The sequence below is a fragment of the Seriola aureovittata genome, chromosome 15, assembly GCF_021018895.1.
Source record: "Seriola aureovittata isolate HTS-2021-v1 ecotype China chromosome 15, ASM2101889v1, whole genome shotgun sequence".
Lineage (NCBI taxonomy): Eukaryota > Metazoa > Chordata > Actinopteri > Carangiformes > Carangidae > Seriola > Seriola aureovittata.
This window is the reverse complement of record NC_079378.1, coordinates 25,719,005-25,738,099: the sequence shown is the minus strand read 5'-3', so window position 1 is coordinate 25,738,099 and position 19,095 is coordinate 25,719,005. Positions and strand designations below refer to the sequence as shown.

General features: G+C 41.9%; 1 protein-coding gene across 8 annotated transcripts in view; it reads left to right on the top strand.

The window, feature by feature from the left end:
* LOC130182078 (unconventional myosin-XVIIIa-like) overlaps positions 1-15,211 on the top strand; it is a 59,497-nt gene extending 44,286 nt beyond the window's left edge. For 5 of the 8 annotated variants that reach the window (XM_056396629.1, XM_056396634.1, XM_056396632.1 and 2 more), the window contains 9 exons: positions 303-419; positions 987-1,070; positions 3,498-3,635; positions 4,274-4,459; positions 4,559-4,698; positions 5,304-5,348; positions 9,759-9,881; positions 10,361-11,785; positions 13,966-14,103. In XM_056396629.1, the coding sequence (XP_056252604.1) occupies positions 303-419; positions 987-1,070; positions 3,498-3,635; positions 4,274-4,459; positions 4,559-4,698; positions 5,304-5,348; positions 9,759-9,881; positions 10,361-11,771 (2,244 nt within the window). In that variant the 3' untranslated portion in view covers positions 11,772-11,785; positions 13,966-14,103. Of the gene's footprint in view, positions 1-302; positions 420-986; positions 1,071-3,497; positions 3,636-4,273; positions 4,460-4,558; positions 4,699-5,303; positions 5,349-9,758; positions 9,882-10,360; positions 11,786-13,965 lie in introns of all 8 variants that reach the window. The other 3 variants (XM_056396636.1, XM_056396630.1, XM_056396637.1) reach the window with 3 other exon arrangements.
* The last annotated feature ends 3,884 nt before the right edge of the window (positions 15,212-19,095 follow it).

Genomic DNA, 19,095 nt, shown 5'->3' with positions numbered 1-19,095 from the left:
GCATATTGAGGGCCTGAGTCTCCCCCCTTGAACACAGAGGATGAACTCTAAATAGGACATCACCAGTATGCTGCACTGGCTGCACTTTTCCCTGCCTAAATGAGCCAATTGATTATCTTCAATTGGTCTCATCCTCCAGCCAGAACCCTGTCCAGATTGTGTTTCATTGCCATTAGATGAGATTCCAGAACTGCCACGGCCCGGCCAGCTAATGACCATTTATCATATTCAGTAGCTCATGAATAAATCCTGTCATTCTAACCTAAAGTGTGTGTGTTCCCTTCTCTCTCTTTGTCTGGCAGTCGGAGGAGCAGATCAGCCGTCTGCAGAGAGAGAAGAATGACCTGCAGTCTCGTATGGAGGAGGATCAGGAGGACATGAATGAGCTGATGAAAAAACACAAGGCTGCAGTCGCCCAGGTAACTCATCCAGCCCAGCCAGCCATTCAAAGCCTTGGAAATGTATTGTAAGTCCCTTTCTTATCAGTGCTAAGACCTTCCTTTTCTTCAGGTAGGAAACTGGCCAGTAGCCATGTGAAGGAAATGGATGACACCGTCTCGAAAAACAGTTTTATTTCTTCACTTATTTGTGTTTGTGACCGATTTAGTTTGAAACATGGTGGGACGCCTCCTCTAACATCCGCATTAACATTCTGTTCTTTCCTGCATGTGTGGCTTTGTGGTTTGGAGGACATACTCCCCTCTGAACACAGTGTGTGTGCTGCAGTCACACAGATGCAATCTGCTCGACAGTAGATCACATGACAAATTATCTGGCACAGACAGATCATGTTCATTAACCATTTGCATAAAAGGTGAAATTTTTAAGAGATAATTGAAGCACGCACAGACAATCACACTTCCTCTCTCTCTCTCTCATACACACACACACCCACACACACATACTTTAATTCTCCATCTATTGACTTTGTATGTCTGTGTGTGTGTGTGTGTGTGTGTGTGTGTGTGTGTGTGTGTGTGTCCTAGTCCGCCAGGGACTTGAGCCAGATCACTGACCTGCAGACCCAGCTGGAAGAGGCCACAAAGGAGAAGCAGGAGATCCAAGAAAAGGTAGAAGGAAGTGTTCAGAAGCGCTCTGGCTGTCTGTCAGGAACGTGCCCGCTGCCTCAACACTTCTCTCTGATTAGACCTCAGCTTTTCACAGTTTCTCTGATTATTGTGACCAAAAAATGTTTGGTTTCGGTGGTGGCTTTCGTTTCACAATTGCAAAGCAATTTGCATTTAAATAGTTGGAATCAGCAAAGATTTAGAGTCAAGGAGAGAAATTGTTCCTGTGTCTCTCACTACTCATATTTAAAGGAAGGGTCATGTACATAAACTCAGCTGCTCATTTCCATGGTTTAAGCAATTAGATGAAAATAAGGCACTCATTCTGATCCGTTCAATGATTACCTCTCAGTTTAATGAAGCAGCTTCTGTCTTAGCAATTTATCAAATTTCTTTTGTTTCACTTTTAAACTGTCAGGTAAATGAGAAGGTGGCGATTGGAAATAAGTATGAAAGTCATGAGTCATGTGATTATTCCAATCAACTGAAAAAACCCTGAAGGTGCCGTTTTACTCTCACACATGAAAAAAGTCGTAACCAGCTGAGTCATATTTGAAATGTCAAACTCCTGATCCATGCCACTTTCACATTCTGATACACAATTAATATCCATTACATTTAACGAACAATCAAAGATGACAGAATCATAACCCGCATTTTAATATTGACTCGTCATAACTTGTGGTTACAAGCGAATGTGAAATATAAAATTATTACTCACCAGCCATTATTTAAGCTGTTATTTTAAAAAGGAAGGTTCAGTTATGTATAAATTCCTGTTTCACTGTGTTGGTTGAATGTTAAACTATCACATAAGTTCACAAGACATAAACTTGTTTTTCTATCTGATACAAACTGTTACTGGTCCGGTTCATGTTAAGCTTTAGCTTCTCTTTAGCCTCATGTTTGCAGTGATGATGCACGGCCACTTTGGTCCAGACTGAAACATCTCAACAACTACTGGATGAATTGTCATGAACTCTGTGGCTGTGGTTCACATTCATGTTTCAACAGCTCTGGTCATATCTGAAGTTTTAATCCAGCAGCACGATTTAAACTTGTCTAGTGCTTTGGTTTATGAACGGGTACATCAAAGAAAAGAACGATGACATCAGCTGTCCTTCGTGTTTAGTGTAAATGTTGCTAATGTGAAAATTAGATGGTGAACAGGGTCAAACTGACACAAGCTAAACATCACCATGTTAACATTGTGAGCATGGTTGCACACTGACATTAGCATGTGATTTAGATTATTTCTGGGCTGACTGGTTCAGTAACTGTGTGCTGTGCTTCAGGCGAGGCTCAGTGTAAATGTAGTTTCATGTTGTAAAAAGGTTAATGCAAATGAGTGAAGCCTATGTTGATAATAGTGCTTTTATAATGACAGTGTTTTTCTGCTGGAGTACTATTTGTTTAGAGGAAAGCATCTAACATGTCATGTGTGTCATGTATTAATGTGTGTCCATTTTCTTTGTTGATGCATTTGTCTGCTGAATGAATTTGAAGATGACCTTAGCTTGAATATGGCGATCTTTAGTGTGTGTTTGCATGCACATTATCCACACTCTGGCTCACAGTTAGTGGATTTTTCGGGGGGTGTTTTTCTCTAACTGTCGACATGCAGTAGACTAAACAAATAAAACCATCTGCCTTGAACAGAATGTATTTCAAATATAATTTCACAAGAGCTCTTACCACTTCCTAACAGCAGACACTGCTTCTATTATATTAAGCTATACACATGCCAAAGCTTTGGTCCACTCCAGGCCCAGCTGTCAGAATATTTTTGGTTACACTGGAGACACACAACAAGCTGTAAGGCATTGTTAAAACCTGCCAGAGAAGGTAGTGATAGCCATCTAAAGCATCTGACCTTGAAGTGGTTATCTCATCACCAGCAGGGAGGGAAAGCTGCCTTCTTTAGTAATATCAAAGGAGAACTCCAAATCCTCCTTGTCTTAGATGCAAACTCCCTCATTAGGTGCCACGCTGCTTTGTGGGCCGGTGTTGTTGTGACGTATCTTTCTTCCTTTTATCAGTCATGAGAAAACGATTTAGATGGAACAAACGTGCTTTGCATGAAACTCAGCCCTTTTCCCAAAGCCTGTGAAATTACTGTGGTACTCGGTGTTACTGAGCCTGAACCACAAGCTCTTCTTTTGACCGTTTGTGGAAGATCGGAGGCTTATCTGGAGCTCATTATTCAGACTGGATGCACAATATTTACATGGATTAAGTCTACACAAAAAAGGGTGAAAAAGTGAACATTAATTTAGTTTTAATACATCAGCGCAAAGTATTTCACAGTCCTCGCTGAAAGAGGAGGTGGAAAAGTAGAGGTCAAGAAGGGGGTATGCAAGAAGTGCTGCTCCTCGGGGAGTGATGGTGTTTGTTTATGTGCATGTCTGCGTGTATCCTTCCTTCCCCCAGCTTCATTCGCTGCAGAGCCAGCTCGAGTTCCAAGAGCAGTCCATGGTGGAGAAGTCTCTCGTGAGCCGTCAGGAGGCCAAGATCCGTGAACTGGAGACCAAGCTGGAGTATGAGAGGACACAGATCAAACGCTTGGAGGTGAGATAATCCTCTGTGTCTTGCAAAATGTAAAAGACATGCTGTGTGAAGCTATAAAGGCAAATGTAATATTTATTTTTCCAGATATTGAGAGACAGATAATATAAAGTGAGGGTACAGAGCGCTGTCGCCCGCTTTGCTCCATATCTCTGTGGAGCTGGTTAAGAAAAGAGTCAACCGGAGAATGAATATATATTGATTCATAAGAGGACGGTACCATGAAAAAACACAGTCATATGTGACCAGATGAAATTCATATCTCATATACAGTATGTAATATGATTGTAACAGTATCAGTGTGCGTATGCGTTTTCTGCTCAAGGTGACAAGAACTGGATTTTATAGCAGACTTTCTTGTTTCAGGTTTGGCTGGAAACATTTGAAATTAAAAGTCAATGATGGTTCACTCTTGAACTCGTGTGCTGGTTACACCACTTCAAGTAGGAAAAACGAAACGAGGAGTGGGTAGAAACTGACCACTTACCTCCAGTGTTATTGCCAGTGTTAAAATCACACCAGCTGTGGAGGGATAGGAACAAATATTTGAGGGTTACTGCAGAACAAAGGAGAACATTTAGCTGAAGAGTTGTTCATTGATCCACATGGGAGATTTGTAAAGACCAAGTTCACCCTCCCAGAGCCTGGTGGGTCGTCTGAAGGAGAATCTGGAGAAGATGACGGAGGAGAGAAACCAGCGCATCACTGCAGAAAACAGGGAGAAGGAGCAGAATAAGCGAATACAGAGGCAGATAAGGGACATGAAGGAAGAGATGGCGGAGCTGTCCAAGAAGGAGGGCGAGGCGAGCCGGAAGAAGCACGAGCTGGTAAGGCCTCGGGTGCTGGGAGACATGAAAGCGGTTCACTGGAGTTTACATTACAGGAGATAACAGCCACTTCTTCTGTGCTGTGATCCATTTCACCAGGAAATGGACATCGAGAGCTTAGAGGCGGCAAATCAGAGCTTACAAGTGGACCTTAAGCTGGCCTTCAAGAGGATAGGTGACCTGCAGGCTGCTATCGAGGACGAGATGGAGAGCGATGACAACGACGACTTAATCAACAGGTATGTTCTGTAACGTATGCGTGGTACATCGGGGGATACTGTACTGTAGACAGCGTCAAGAAAGTTACCAAATTTTTTTTTTAGTGGCGTGTCAATCTCAACTTGTATCCTTCATTCTCTGTCTCCCACATCTTCCTACATCAGTTTCCCTCCAACCTCTTTTGTACTGTGAATCATACTACACTCTGTCTGTTTCCCCAAATACTTCTCATATGGTTTAATTCAGCTCTCTGCTTCTGATCTTTTGTCTCTGCGCTGGTTTTCCCAGTTTGGTTATTTCTTCCCTCTTTGCAGAGGGGTTGAGGGTTATACTAGCTCTGAGCCCACTGAGGTAAACACTGACTGCAATAATACAGACCTCTAAAAGGAAGACATTACACACACCGGCTCTGTTTGAGAGGGAGGCCAGCAACAGCATGAGTTGATTTACCGAGGCGCTACTTTGCAATGGATATTTATTTTATGTGTGTGTGGAAGTGTAAAACTATTTATTTGCCGTTATCTCATTTTGTCCTCTTTTTACACTGTTGTCTGTATCTCACCTTCTCTCTTTTCTCTTTTTCCCTGTTCCCTTTTTTTTTGGGTGTTTTCCACACTTCTGGCAGTTTGCAAGACATGGTGACAAAATATCAGAAAAGAAAAAACAAAACGTGAGAATGGAAAAAGCATCCTTTGTTTTTGTCATAATGGTTGTTTTCAAGTTTTTTTTTTTTTTCACCCATTTCAGCCATGAGAGAGAATAATGCAGTATTCCTCATCCTTTCAGTTTGTGTTGTTCACAGTAACACAGTGAGGAGAAGTAATTTAAGGAGAATGGGAATCTGTGCCTCTGGTATACATCTCTGATAAAAGCTATGCTTAACGGACGGCCCCAGTGTTTCATTCTGTTTCTTTTTATTTTATGCCAAGTGTCTTTACACAGTCCCCAGTGCTACAGATTCCAGGGCTTGTTTTTCTTCCTTGAGAGCAACAAGAAGTTATTTGAAGACTCTGATGGCACAGAGGACAGTTTGCACAGTGTTAGAGGAAATGTAAACCAGAGTGGTAAATAGAATCTGACTGTAAACTCAGCCGGTGTGATTCAAGGTGTTACAGACCCACAGTAATACTGCATCATTGTCTCCATGAATATGTTTGTGTCAAACACCATCATCCTCTGCTGCGTTTGCATCATCATCATCATCATCATCATCACCATCATCATCATCACACCCCATCATGCACTGGTTTGGATTTGTCTGTTCTTCTGTGGCTTCTCCAGAGCACATGCAGCACTTAGTTTGGTGAAGGCAGCACAGACGTCCTCAGTCTCTGATACGTCCATGTGAAATCAGAAATAACGATGTCAGCACATTCTGTGTTAGCTGCTGGAACAAATCTCTTAAAATGAGATGAACTGATTTCAGATATCAATAGTTTTCATCTTTAGGATTTCCTCTATATTGTCAGACTGAGATTTATATTTGATTTAATCAGTACAAACTAAAAGTAAAACTAACATTTGATAAATTCAGGGAAACTGTTGCTTCTGCAAAAAGGGAGAAATTAGAAATTCCATTTTCAAGAACACAGCCCTTCAACATGTTTGTGACTTCAAAACATATTAACAGTTAATCTTTAAAGCTATTTCAAGAATGACATTATATTCATGTGTTAGACAGTTGTGTCTGTGGTGTAAGTTAGGTGCTTTTTTTCCTATTTCTATACATTTTTCTGTATTTCAAAGTAAGGCCCGTAGAGATGAGCTGCTTTGTGCCCCTGACTCAGTCTTAGTGTGGTGGGAGTAATTTACATGTGCTCTGAAAGGCCTTTAGCACAATTGTGTGAAGCGATGCCTGTGACTGTGTAATGGCTGCAGCACACTGTGACTGTACATCCATGGCTGCACAGTCAGCAAGTGGTGCATGACAGCGATGGCTGAAATGATTTCACCCAAAACTCAGCTGTTGATTTCCATGCATGCAAGTGCTTCACTAATCCAATCTCATTTCATACTGTTGTGAAACATTTAACTTTAAAATCCACATATTGTAAAACGCGTTGTCATCGGGTTTGAATGTTGAACATGTTCTTCTGAATGACTAAATCCCATTTTCTTTCAGTTTTTATACAGTGAAAGGAATTATTGTGGCATGTTAAATAATCTAAACCTTCATCAGAGCCTATTAGGGGAATGTTGTCTTCAGTTTGTAGCTCATATACTCATCCATTATGTCCCACTTTAACCTCTGATTGCTTCTTCACACAGACACGGTTATCACAGTCTTTATCACTTTGCGTCCTGTTCTCCATTTGTCATGAGGAAACCTGCATGTGTCACTGCTCCGCTTTTCTTTTTGTGCAACTCCAGGAAAAGAACAATCATTCGCCATGTTTACTTAATTGCATTTTTCCCTCCTTCGACATCATTGCATTAGCAGCATGGATGAGCAATAATGGAGGGGGAGATTTTTCTTCTAATTATGAAGTGGATTTTCCAGATGATTTACATTACTATTCAATATGTTTGTACTTAGTGCTTCAAAACAGGAGGTAACAATAACAGGATTATTATTTTAGAAAAGAGACTTGCCGATCACATCTGTAATTAACTACTGCAAACTGTCTCCATCTGCACGAACTGACCATAGTGGTTGCATTTTCTTTCACCTTGAGCACAAGGTGCTTATTATCCATGAGTATGAAGTGAATTACATCAAGTGTTTCAAGTGCACACGCTTTCATTAACATAAACCGAGACCCTATGTGGGTTTTTATTGTCGGTATGTAATTAGCTCGTGTTGAATGGATACCGTAAAAATATGCTTTTGTTACCACAAGCGTTAAAGTGATAGAACGGAGCCATACAAGATTTGATGCTGAGTGTAAGTATTTGTGACAAAGATTTACAACCGGTGCAGGCCGATTGTCAGAAGCGATTAATGTTCACTTCTAAATTCTTGGGGCTTGTTTGTATCTGCGGGCCTCAGGACTGGTTAGCTACTAGTGTGGGGCCAAGGACAAATCGTTTGTGACACCATTTGCACAGCACTCAATTGCGAGCCACCTTTTATTTTGCATGTGTGTGTGTGTGAGTGTGTGTTAAAGAGGAGGGGTAGAGGGAGATGATTTTGCTGTGGGCTGGCTTCAGTGTTGTGTTGTGTAATGTATCATGTTAAAAAGTCAGAGCGTCACCGAGCTGACAAATGGGCAGCATGTGTAATCAACTTTCAAGTAGTAATGAACCTGATATCTTTTTGTTTGTGGTGAGCTTTTATCAGTTGTGTTTAGTGCACAGGAGAGAAAATAAAGTGATGACATATAATAGAGCTTTTTGTGGAGAAAATAATATAATCAGGCCATTTAGTCTTACTGGGATTATCATTACCTTCCCGTAAGAGAGGTCGATGATGAGAAAGTCAAATATGTAAATGTTCTTTGAAAGCTTGAAAGCCTGAATGTTACGTAGCCCGAGAATCTGACAGTCACAAAACTCACACAGCACCAGCTTCATTGTGTAAAATCACTTTTAGTCAGACCACCAAAAAAAAAAAAAAGAAGGGAGGGGAGAGGACACTGTGTTCTCTGAGGAAACATGACTGAATGTGTGACACAAGGAATGGTACACTGCTCACCCACAGAGATGGATATGTGGAATGTGGACAAATGACGGAGCGCAGCAGTGTGGCTGTCGTCTCTCACCTGCGTCTGTTTGCTTGTTATAAGCATTTTGCAACGTGTTCCGGGGTTGAGATAGATAAGCTTGTCCAAGAAAAAAGATCTGTTACCTGCATCGCCGTCTCATTTTTAATGATAGGCAGCTCTCTGTAGACACTAGATGAAACATGTCTACAGTTCAGTGATACACAAGGTAAATATTTTAGTACTGATGAAGCGCGGCTCTGAAAGTTACTGAAAGTGTAAAACTGTGAATAATAGTGAAGATGAAACTCAAAGTCTGATATAAATCAAGAGGAATTGGAATTTTCTGCTCATCTTCAACACCCCTGTCATCAGTAATATTAATATACAGGACGTTGTCTGGCTCCGAAACCAAAAACTATATCATGGAGAATGTAAGTTTCTCTGACAGAGGTTACCATGGCAACACATGTCAAATGTAGTTTATATCTTCAGAACATATGTGCCCTTGTGCAGTTTTTTTTTTTTTTTTATACTGTTCATGTGAAATATGAAGATGTATTTTTACACATCATCATACAAACAAAGGGATTTCTGCAGCGACTCTCACATTAACCTTCCGGGACAATGTGGTGCATAATTCAGAGAAAGCACCACAGATTTGAAACAAATGAACGAAGGGGGGGGGGTTGACCTTATGCAGGCGGGATCTGCCGTGCTTTTTCATCGCCATCCGCAGGTTTCTGTATATTGATTGTTATGTCAAGCATTGGGCCATGGGGCTGGCTCATGGCTCTACTCCAATAACAATCACCAGGAGCAGGTGACATGCCACACAGATGCTAGCAGCCCAGAAGCAGCCAAACAAGTTAATTATGCCTCCAAGAGCCTCATCTACATTCTGCCTAGATAATGCATTTGCTTCACTCATCTACATCTGTTGAAAAACATTTTGAATATGTGGATATTATTGTATCACATAATCATACTCGCCTGTAGCTGCCTGCATCGCTTTGCATCACACTGACCCCTGGTATTATAAGAGAATGAGTATGATTATTAACAAAAAGCTTCGATTGTGAAATTACTAACTAAAATCTTCAGAGTCGTGAAAACTAATTATTATTTTGCCCGAGCAATGACTGTGATGTTACACTGCATCAAATATTCTCATATCAAGTCATTTGGTGTCAGTTCTTGTCTCAGCATCTGTCTGAATTGTTGCACAAGGCCGATTAAGGGAAGGCAGCGTATTCAAGAAGCTGATTTAGGACAATTCTTCTTAAAGTAAGTGGTTTGTATCAAAAACAAGGGGGATCATCCACAAAGTTCTTTGCTCTTACAGTTGTAAAAATGACTTGAGATGGTGAATATTTTCACTGTGTTAAGGGTTGAGTCTCAGATGCTTCTCACAAACTCTAGCTGATGTTTCTTCACAGTGGGGACGAGACAGAAACAGATTCCGAGGTGGAAGACCGCGTGGATGGCGTTAAGTCGTGGCTCTCGAAGAACAAAGGCTCCACCAAGACCCAGTTGGATGAGGGAAGCCTGAAGAGCACCAGGTTAGAGCTCACCTTCCTTTAGCATCATGACAGATTTCCATGTGTATGTGGGGAGGCTTTAAACGGGCCAGGATTACCTGGGGCAGTTTGTAAGGGTAAGATGGGTATGTCATGTGATTAGGTGTCATCCCTCTCTCCCAGTAATCTGTCTAATGACAGGAGACGGGATGGGGAAATGGCCGCTGTCAGATTTATTGAAGTGGCCCCTGGCCAGTTGGCGCTCCTGCTAAATGACGCCTCTGCCACAGTTAGATAGATCTTCTCACTGGTTGATTGCCTCACTTCCTACAGTGTATACTGAACAGAACAGTACCCAGTGGTATAGTATATGTTCCCTGAGTCTTGACTGGCCCCAACGACAAAGTGAATGAGTTACCACATATCAGCTGTGGATGTTGCACAAAATGAAAAATTAGTATTTATTTTTTATGTGTTCTGTCGGTGGTCTCTGTTGTCAACTTTATTACATAACCCTTCAGATATTCAGCAAATGCAGATGCCAAGGAGGTGAAGGAAGGTAAGGAGAAGATGACTGACATCAGCAAAGATGGGAAAGAAGTAGAGCAGAGCAGATCAGTGTCTGTCATGAGTTCCCTAAGCTACAGGAAGCGTTCCAACCTGAAAGACTCCATCGGTGGGACGGGCGATGAGAGCTCCCTGTTTAGCACGCTCAAAGAACAGACAGACACGCCAGACCACACCTCAATTCGTAAAGCCAAGTCCAAGTCTGGAGAGCTCCAGGAGGACTGGAAGAAGAGCCAGGCGCAGGAAGACTTGGACGACAAAGGCTCCGTCATCTCCATGGCCTATTCTGAGGCTACCAGCAGAGCCAGGAAGGGCCTGGAGTCACGCTGGACCTCCCGCAGCAGCCCTGAATTTGATAAGGAGTCCATGGTGTCATCAGTGGCTCCCAGCAGGATGTCCACCAGGAGGGGCATGTTGGACATGGATGACGACAATAAATCAACTATCAGCAGTGTGAGCCGCTCGAGTCCACGGTCGCTGCACCGCAGCACTTCTTGGAAAGACGACAGACGCAGCAGCTCACGCTTGTCCCTCGCCCGCAGCTGTGGCCTCAGTGAATTTGGCCTGCATGTAGATGATGACGATGATGATGGCCAGAGTGTAACTTTTAGTGAAGGGGGAACTTCCTCTTTTAGTCCCCGCTCCCTGAGTCGCAGCTTTTCTACCCCAGCTCAACCCCGCTCCTCAGACTCCAACCCGGCAGATACATCTGATATTAAAACGGTCACGCACCGCAATTACTTAGATCCTGACTTGGAGGCTGCGATCAATGAGGTGCTGAGCTTCAAGCCCATTAAATTCAAGCGCAGCAAACTTGATGAGTCTAGTGGTGATGAAGAGGATGACAAGAAGGTGCCAGGGAGTGAGGACGGTAGGAAGAAGGGGGGCGACGAGGGGCTTGGCTGCAGCACGTCCAGCCTGCGGCGCTCTGCATCTGGCTCTGCTCTGGACTACAGTAGTCGGTCATCCAGTACCCTGAGCACCAGCAGCTCCCGCAGTCGCAAAGATAAAAAAAGCAAAGTCTCTCCATCAGACTCGTCCTCCTCCTCCTCCTCCTCAGACGATCGTCACAGCAGAAAGAGCTCAAGGAGGAAGAAAAGCAAGAAGTCCAAGAAGAGATCTAGTAAGAAACAAAGTGAGTCTGAGGATTCGTCTTCCTCCTCCGAGTCATCAGAGTCTTCCTCCTCTGGCTCAACCATCTCCTACCGCAGCTCCAGCAGTGTTAAAAGGGCACCGAAACGCCCATCTGATGATGAGAAGGAGCTCGCAAGTCGTGGGCCATCAGGCAAGAAGGAAACCAAGAAGAAGCAGAAGAAGATGGACAGCGTGGTGATGAAGTACCTGTACAGGCCTGACAGTGACTGATGCAGCAGGAGAAGGTGATGCTTGGTGTGGTAATAACCCAGGAGCTTGGAATAACTGATCAGGATCGTTCACTTGATGTACTAACTTAGTTTGCATCTCATGTTGACTGAGATCAGCCATAACTACGTTTTCCAAAAAAAATAGTGTGACACTGTTGTTTTTCCTTTGCTCGTGCTAACACGTGTCTTCATTTAAAAAGACTAATTCATCATAGTATCCTGAAGTTCGCCTCTAGTCTGCACGACTGACACACTCCAGTCACTTCTGTGTGATACCTACAATAAACAGCAGCTGATACAGTGGAGGAGATACACAGTAATTCGTTATTGTAATTACTTGTCATCAGAAAAGCGATGTTATGTTTCTGTTTCTGGTTTGTAGAGATGGATTACATCTCAAATGTGAGTGTTTGATGTTGTTGTAAGTACATAGAGGTGTCTGGCTGTGGCTGTCCATCCACAACAAACAGGTGTTGGCAATGAGACAAAAACTTAATTACACCAATTTTTGCCTCAACATGTCAGCGGAGAAGAGTTTACAGAGGTGTGGCATGACACTTTGCATCGGAATTAAAATGCTAAAATTAGCTCTCAGCTTCACTATTCACACAGAATCATTTGCTCACAGTTTGAGCGTCTCTTGTTTCTGTGTAGCAAAAAGTGCCAGCAGCTTGGGGGGTGTCCTTGAATGTGAATATGCCTTTCTAATTGAAGACTGGCTCCTGGGTTAATTAGTGGAAAGTGAAGGTGGGTTTAGTGGGCTGAACATGGTCCTGGCTCATATATGCTCATGTCACTAAGATAACTGCGTTCATTATAGCAACATAGTAGAACTATAGAGGTCCCATACTAGTTCCATACTTCCATACAGGTGCTTCTCTCTGCACAGTTACTAGGCAACATCAGCTGAACCCAGATATCCATTTAAACACTTCCTTTAAACAAAGTGTTACTTTGACTGTAGATAAATACACTTTTTTTTTTTTTTTTTAAAGTATATTTTTTGTGGCTTTTTATGCCTTTTATTTGATAGTATAGTGGAGAGAGACAGGAAATGGGGAGGCAGAGAGGGGGGGAATGACATGCAGCGAAGGGCCGTCCGATGCGGGACTCGAACCGGGGCTGACTGCAGCGAGGACTGTAGCCTCTACACATGGGGCGCCTGCTTAGACCACTACGCTACACGACACCCCAGATAAATACACCTTTAAGTAATTATTACGTTGTAGTTCTCATGATGTTTCACATTGGGATACGTCATGCTACTCAGAGAACCAGGGTTACACAAGTGACCTAAAGTTGTTAAAGTACTTTCACATTTGTTTGAACAGAGAATCAATTGATTTATTAAATTCGTTTAAATTTCAAATTACACTATTACATTAATTACAGCAACATCTTCACTTATAAAAGTAGTTGATTGTACAGTTTGATCTTTGTCTCACACTGGCAGGTGTCAGCACTGGTCCTGACTAACTTACACATCTTGTGACTCAGAATCAGAGATGTCACTGTTTTCCAAAAGGATGACATGAAGCAGTTTGTGTGACGAGGCCAAAACACAGAGTACTTCAGCCTTCTCCAAATATCTAATACTTCAAGATACATGGTGTCAGGTTATGGGTCGTCGTGCATCACATGCAGACAGTCCCTGTTGTTCGAGTATACGAGGGAGCTGCAGGACGTGTTTTAGTTGTTTTTTGCTTGTCCGGAGGGTTATGTATTAAAGAGCTGAGCAGCGCTTATGGCATCAAATCTCTACAACATAAACTGAAGATGTGAAGTTTTAAATAATAATAATGATGGGAGGTAGAAGCAAGGTACAGTTCAGTCCACAGTATTATTTTCAGCCATATTATGAGTTCATGTCCTGCACTGACTCCTGACATTTACTTTATTAACTGCACATACTATTTACTAATATGTAGGTTAAGCCTGAATATTTCATATTATTATATATTTTTGATGTACTAATTAAAAATAAATGATAATGAACACATACTGAATGCTGTGCATGTTTTAGAGGATGTGTTATTTGCTGTCTGGGGAAGAATTTCATTTTACAGCCTGACTTGCTTGTGGTTTCTCATGCCGTACAGCCTTCTTTTCATCTGTACACCCTTCAGTTTTGTTTCTTGAGCGAGTAGCCAAGTAATGATATAATGGTGTGTCTGTATGTGTGTTGACCCTCACAGCCCTCCTGTGTACCGGAGACACCTGAGTGTTGGCAGGTCTGATGAGGAGGACGAGGTGGACAGAGACTCCCGCAGGCAGCCGCTGACGGCGAGCGACGGCGAAGGCTTATTGGCAGAAAGCACGTCGTAACCCAACGTCGGGCAGCTTTGTGCTCAGTGACATCAGACACACAGGAGAGACACAATTCTTTCCCTCCAACTTGTAAGCTACTACCACTTCCCAGCTACCAAGGACGGAGAGGAGTCACACAAAGAACACTGTTTTTGAATAGCTTTGCCATTTCATCTAACTTTACTTATTATAGCGCACCCATTCACATCATGAAGTGATTTTGCTCCCATGGCTAAAGGTTACTTTTTCTTTCTCTTTCTTATTTAACAGAACACATTGAATAAGTCAGTCAATACTGAACAGTAAAGTTGAGCACTATCAGAGGAACCTGATAGCTGCCGCTGCTTTATTTATAAGAGCTGCTTTTCAGGCAAATTTAAGCACTCGTCTGCACTCTCCTCCGACTCCGCAGATAGCTCTGCCAAGAGGATTTAGATAAGCCCGCTCTGGCTGGACTTCTCCAAGAAGGTCTGATCAACTATTAAGACTCTTCTTATCTCTTCCCCATTAATGTGGACTAGTGTGGTGGCAGGAATTAACCCATTTTCAATTAATTATCTTGCTGTAAGTTTACATGTGGCTCTTGTTCCAAACTGAGATATTCATCATTTGAGCAAAGTGATGCTAGGTCATGATTGGTGACATGAAAGTTAAATCATTTTTACTATAATAATGTTTAAGGGTGACGCCCCCTTTATATCTTTGAAATGCTGAGAAATGATTTAAAGCTAAATCTGATCTAAGAGTGTGTATATATAGTATGCATAGTTATCTAATATATGTGGAATCAAAGCCTTTACATCAACATGATAGTCGAGTGAAATAAGATTTTCTAAAGTTAGTGAGAGAAGTATTTTATTGAGATAAGATTTATGTCATATTCCTGTTTTATTCTTATCTGTAAGCGCAATGCATGATGGGACGTGTTTGGCTCTTCTGAGGCTCAGTCATGCTTTTGTCCACTCTCACATTTCTGAAAGTTCAAAGGGAATGCATGTGTTTGCTGTCATGAAGGAACTCTGTTGATCTTTTTGGACCTTGCAGATGCGGAACTGTATGGTGTCTTTTTTTTTTAATGCACAAACACTGGATTTTTACTGTATTTGGGAAATTAAAGCTCATTCACACGCTGTATCCTGAAGACTAATATTCTCCGTTTGGATATACAATCTAATTAAGTCTGTTTTTAAGGTTGAGCTGCAGATTCTATTGTGGCTGTACAGTGCAGATTGACTTGAACTGAGGAAATGTTGGTTCAAGCGTAAAATAATTACATCATCTTCAGTTTTCCTATTTTTAAGGTGCCAAAAATTAACACATGGAGGCTGGATGTTTATTAATCTGGTGTTTTTGGAGATCATTCATTCATTACCATCGATGTGCAGCCCTTAAAATCCTATTGTGACAGTAGATATGTTAACTGATTTATTTTTTGAGGCATAATGCAGAAATAGACTGTAGATTATAGACTCAACCTGTTTGGGAGTCACAAGTGTCAGACAGATTCAAACCTGACTTCAGGCTCTGGTTCATTTTATTCATTTAACCACCTGTGCACTCTCTATGACCTCATCAAATACACCAAAACACCCGTAAATTAAAACCAGTCTGCTATTGTGATGGAAGACCTTTATGTCATTTCACACCAGACTTTCAGCACGTTGCTGTCCAGACACATATGGAACAGACCGGGTATTTCTATATTTAGCCTCGCAGAATGATGATTATGTCTTAGTTGATTTGAATAAGGAAGCATATACAGTATATGTGGTGTGCTCCAAGTGTCTGACTTGCTATTTGCATATCTTCTCAGAAGAGGATAATCTGCATTTCATGTCTTCTTTTTTTTTTTTTTCTTTGCCTCAGACATGAATATTAATGTGAAACACAGAAAAACTTTGATGTCAGTGATCACACACACACACACACACACACACACACACACACACACACACACACACACACACACACACACACACACACACACACACACACACACACACACCTCAGCTGGTAGGTCGTTCCAAACATCTTGGAGAACTAACCACAGATCTTCTGTGGATGTAGGCTTCCTCAGATCCTTCTGTCTCTTCATGTAATCCCAGACAGACTCCATGATGTTGAGATCAGGTCTCTGTGGGGGCCGTAACATCACTCCCAGGACTTCTTGTTCTTTACGCTGAAGATAGTTCTTAATGACATTGGCTGTATGTTTGGGGTCGTTGCCTTGCTGCAGAATAAATTTGGGGCCAATCATACGCCTCCCTGATGGTATTGCATGATGGATAAGTATCCGCCTGTATTTCTCAGCATTGAGGAAACCATTAATCCTGACCAAATCTCCAACTCCATTTACAGAAATGCAGCCCCAAACTTTGCAAGCAACCTCCACCATGCTTCACTGTTGCCTGCAGACACTCATTATTGTACCGCTCTCCAGCCCTTCGGCGAATAAACTGCCTTCTGCTACAGCCAAATATTTCAAATTTTGACTCATCAGTCCAGAGCCCCTGCTGCCATTTTTCTGCTCCCCAGTTCCTATGTTTTCGTTCATAGTTGAGTCGCTTGGTCTTGTTTCCATGTCGGAGGTATGGCTTTTTGGCTGTAACTCTTCCATGAAGACCACTTCTGGCCAGACTTCTCCGGACAGTAGATGGATGTACCTGGGTCTCACTGGTTTCTGCCAGTTCTGAGCTGATGGCGCTGCTGGACATCTTCTGATTTTGAAGGGAAATAAGCTTCATGTGTTTTTCATCTGCTGCACTAAGTTTCCTTGGCTGACCACTGCGTCTACAATCCTCAACATTTTCTTTGTGCTTCTTCAAAAGAGCTTGAACAGCACATCTTGAAACCCCAGTCTGCTTTGAAATCTTTGTGTGGGAGAGACCTTGCTGATGCAGTATAACTACCTTGTATCCTGTTGCTGTGCTCAGTCTTGCCATGGTGTATGACCAGTGACATGAAACTGTCTTCCACAACCTCACCTTGGTAGCAGAGTTTGACTTTTCCTCACCCAGTTTTAAGCCTCCTACACAGCTGTTTCTTTTTCAGTTAATGAAAATCAACCTACATGTGAAACTGATGATCATTAGCACCTGTTTGGTATAATTGGTTGATCATACACCTGACTATAATCCCCTAAAATCCCTTTGTGCAAGTGTACCTATAAAAATTGATGCTGGTTTGAAGGCAAAGGATAGTGACACCAAATATTGATTTGATTTAGATTTTTCTTTTGTTCACTCACTTTGCATTTTGTAAACTGCTAAAAATAATTAATTAATTAAAACTTTTGCACTGTACATATATATATATATATATATATATATATATATATATATATTGTAAGTCTCATTGCCTCCAAGTTGGAGTTGCTGGCATTAGACAAAGTTTGTACAATTCATCTTTTCAAAAGGCTTGTCTATTTTCATTATTGAACAGATCACCACTTTTAACATGAGTTATTTTGGACTTTTTTTAGTAAATAAATTCAGCTGTTTGTTTACAGAGTCGATGTTGGCTTGCTGTAATTGCATAGAGGTATGATTTGGATGCAGTTTTGTTTCATATTCAGAAAAACAGCGAGAGAAAAGAAGGTTAGAAAAGAGGCAAGACAGTTTTAGCAAAAACAAGTCATTGATGTTTTTGATTAAATTTAGCTCATCTAGCCCAGAGTAGTTTCTCGTCATACCCATCCAGTTTTCCCACGAGACTACAGAGGAAACAAACAATTCATAGAAATGATTCATTCTGAGTAGTTGGAAAGGCAGACTGAACGTTGCTCACACTACCTTGCAACACTTGCGGTTGTTAATATAAACTGCTGCACAGCTACACAGTTCAAAACCAAGCTCGGGGCAAATTCAGGAAGATCAAAAACCGAGAGCAAGCGCTGTCTTCCTCGCCACATCCATCTCTATTCTACGTAGGTGAATCCTACCTAGATTCAAAGGGAGTGATGGGTTTAGATTACCACCCTGGTTGACATTCACACTAAGTTTGTTTTGCTTTAAAGATTCCCATATTTATCCAACCAATCTGTAATCCTCAATCCTATACATAACCTGTTTTGGTACTTCACTCTCTGCCAGGGAGCTTTTGCTGTAATTTCACTTCACTTGTGTGCACCCTCTGGGTGGCTGTATGTTTCTGCTTAAAGGCTTTCCATTGAGTGACAGATTAAATTCTGCTCCCGATTTTACTTATTTTGGCTCTAACACTGTTTCACAAGCCACTGGAGCAGGAAGTCATTAGCTCGACAAAGCCAAGCAAGTCTGTGTTTACGATGCCACCCTCCCTGTTATTTAGACAGAATGGTTTGGCCACAGATATTTGCTGCACTGAAAGTCTAATGCCGTGCTTCCATGGACAGGGCTGCGCTACACAATAATATGGCATGCCCATAAGCTTAACATTGCAGCCCATTTGCTTATTGCTTAGAATACTGAGCATGTTATTTCCTCATTTGCTTTATAATTCATCAGGACATCTGGATGAAATGTGTATTTTTCTCAGCATATTCATGGAAAGCACATGTCTCCTCCAACAAGATTTTATGCCAGTATGGACAAAAATGCACCTTTTCAAATTTGAAAGCAGATGGAGAATAGCCAAACTGAGTCAGAACTGACTCTTACATAAAACTGTGTGCCAGTTTTTGTATAAGCAGGTCTGTTCGCCAAGCAACTCCACATCCTGACCTTGGTTGGAGGCCACCCTGCCAGGCAGTAAAATATGTGGGGGTGCAGTTAGAGGGTAGAATGTGTTTATCAGGCATCATCCTCAGCTATTAGCACTCCCGGTTTTCTGCTGGATGCCTGCTGTCAATAAAGCACTGATTGGAGGCACTGGGACACTGCCTGCAGAGACCAGGTGAGGAGGCAGCATTCATTTGCAATTCTGAGATGAAAAGACGCAGCAGAGTGAGCTGCTTGGGTGCCTCTCTTTGTTTGCACATATCATTTCCACTCTAATGAACACTGCACAGTAGTGGGCCCTTGTAACAAGGCTCAAAGGTA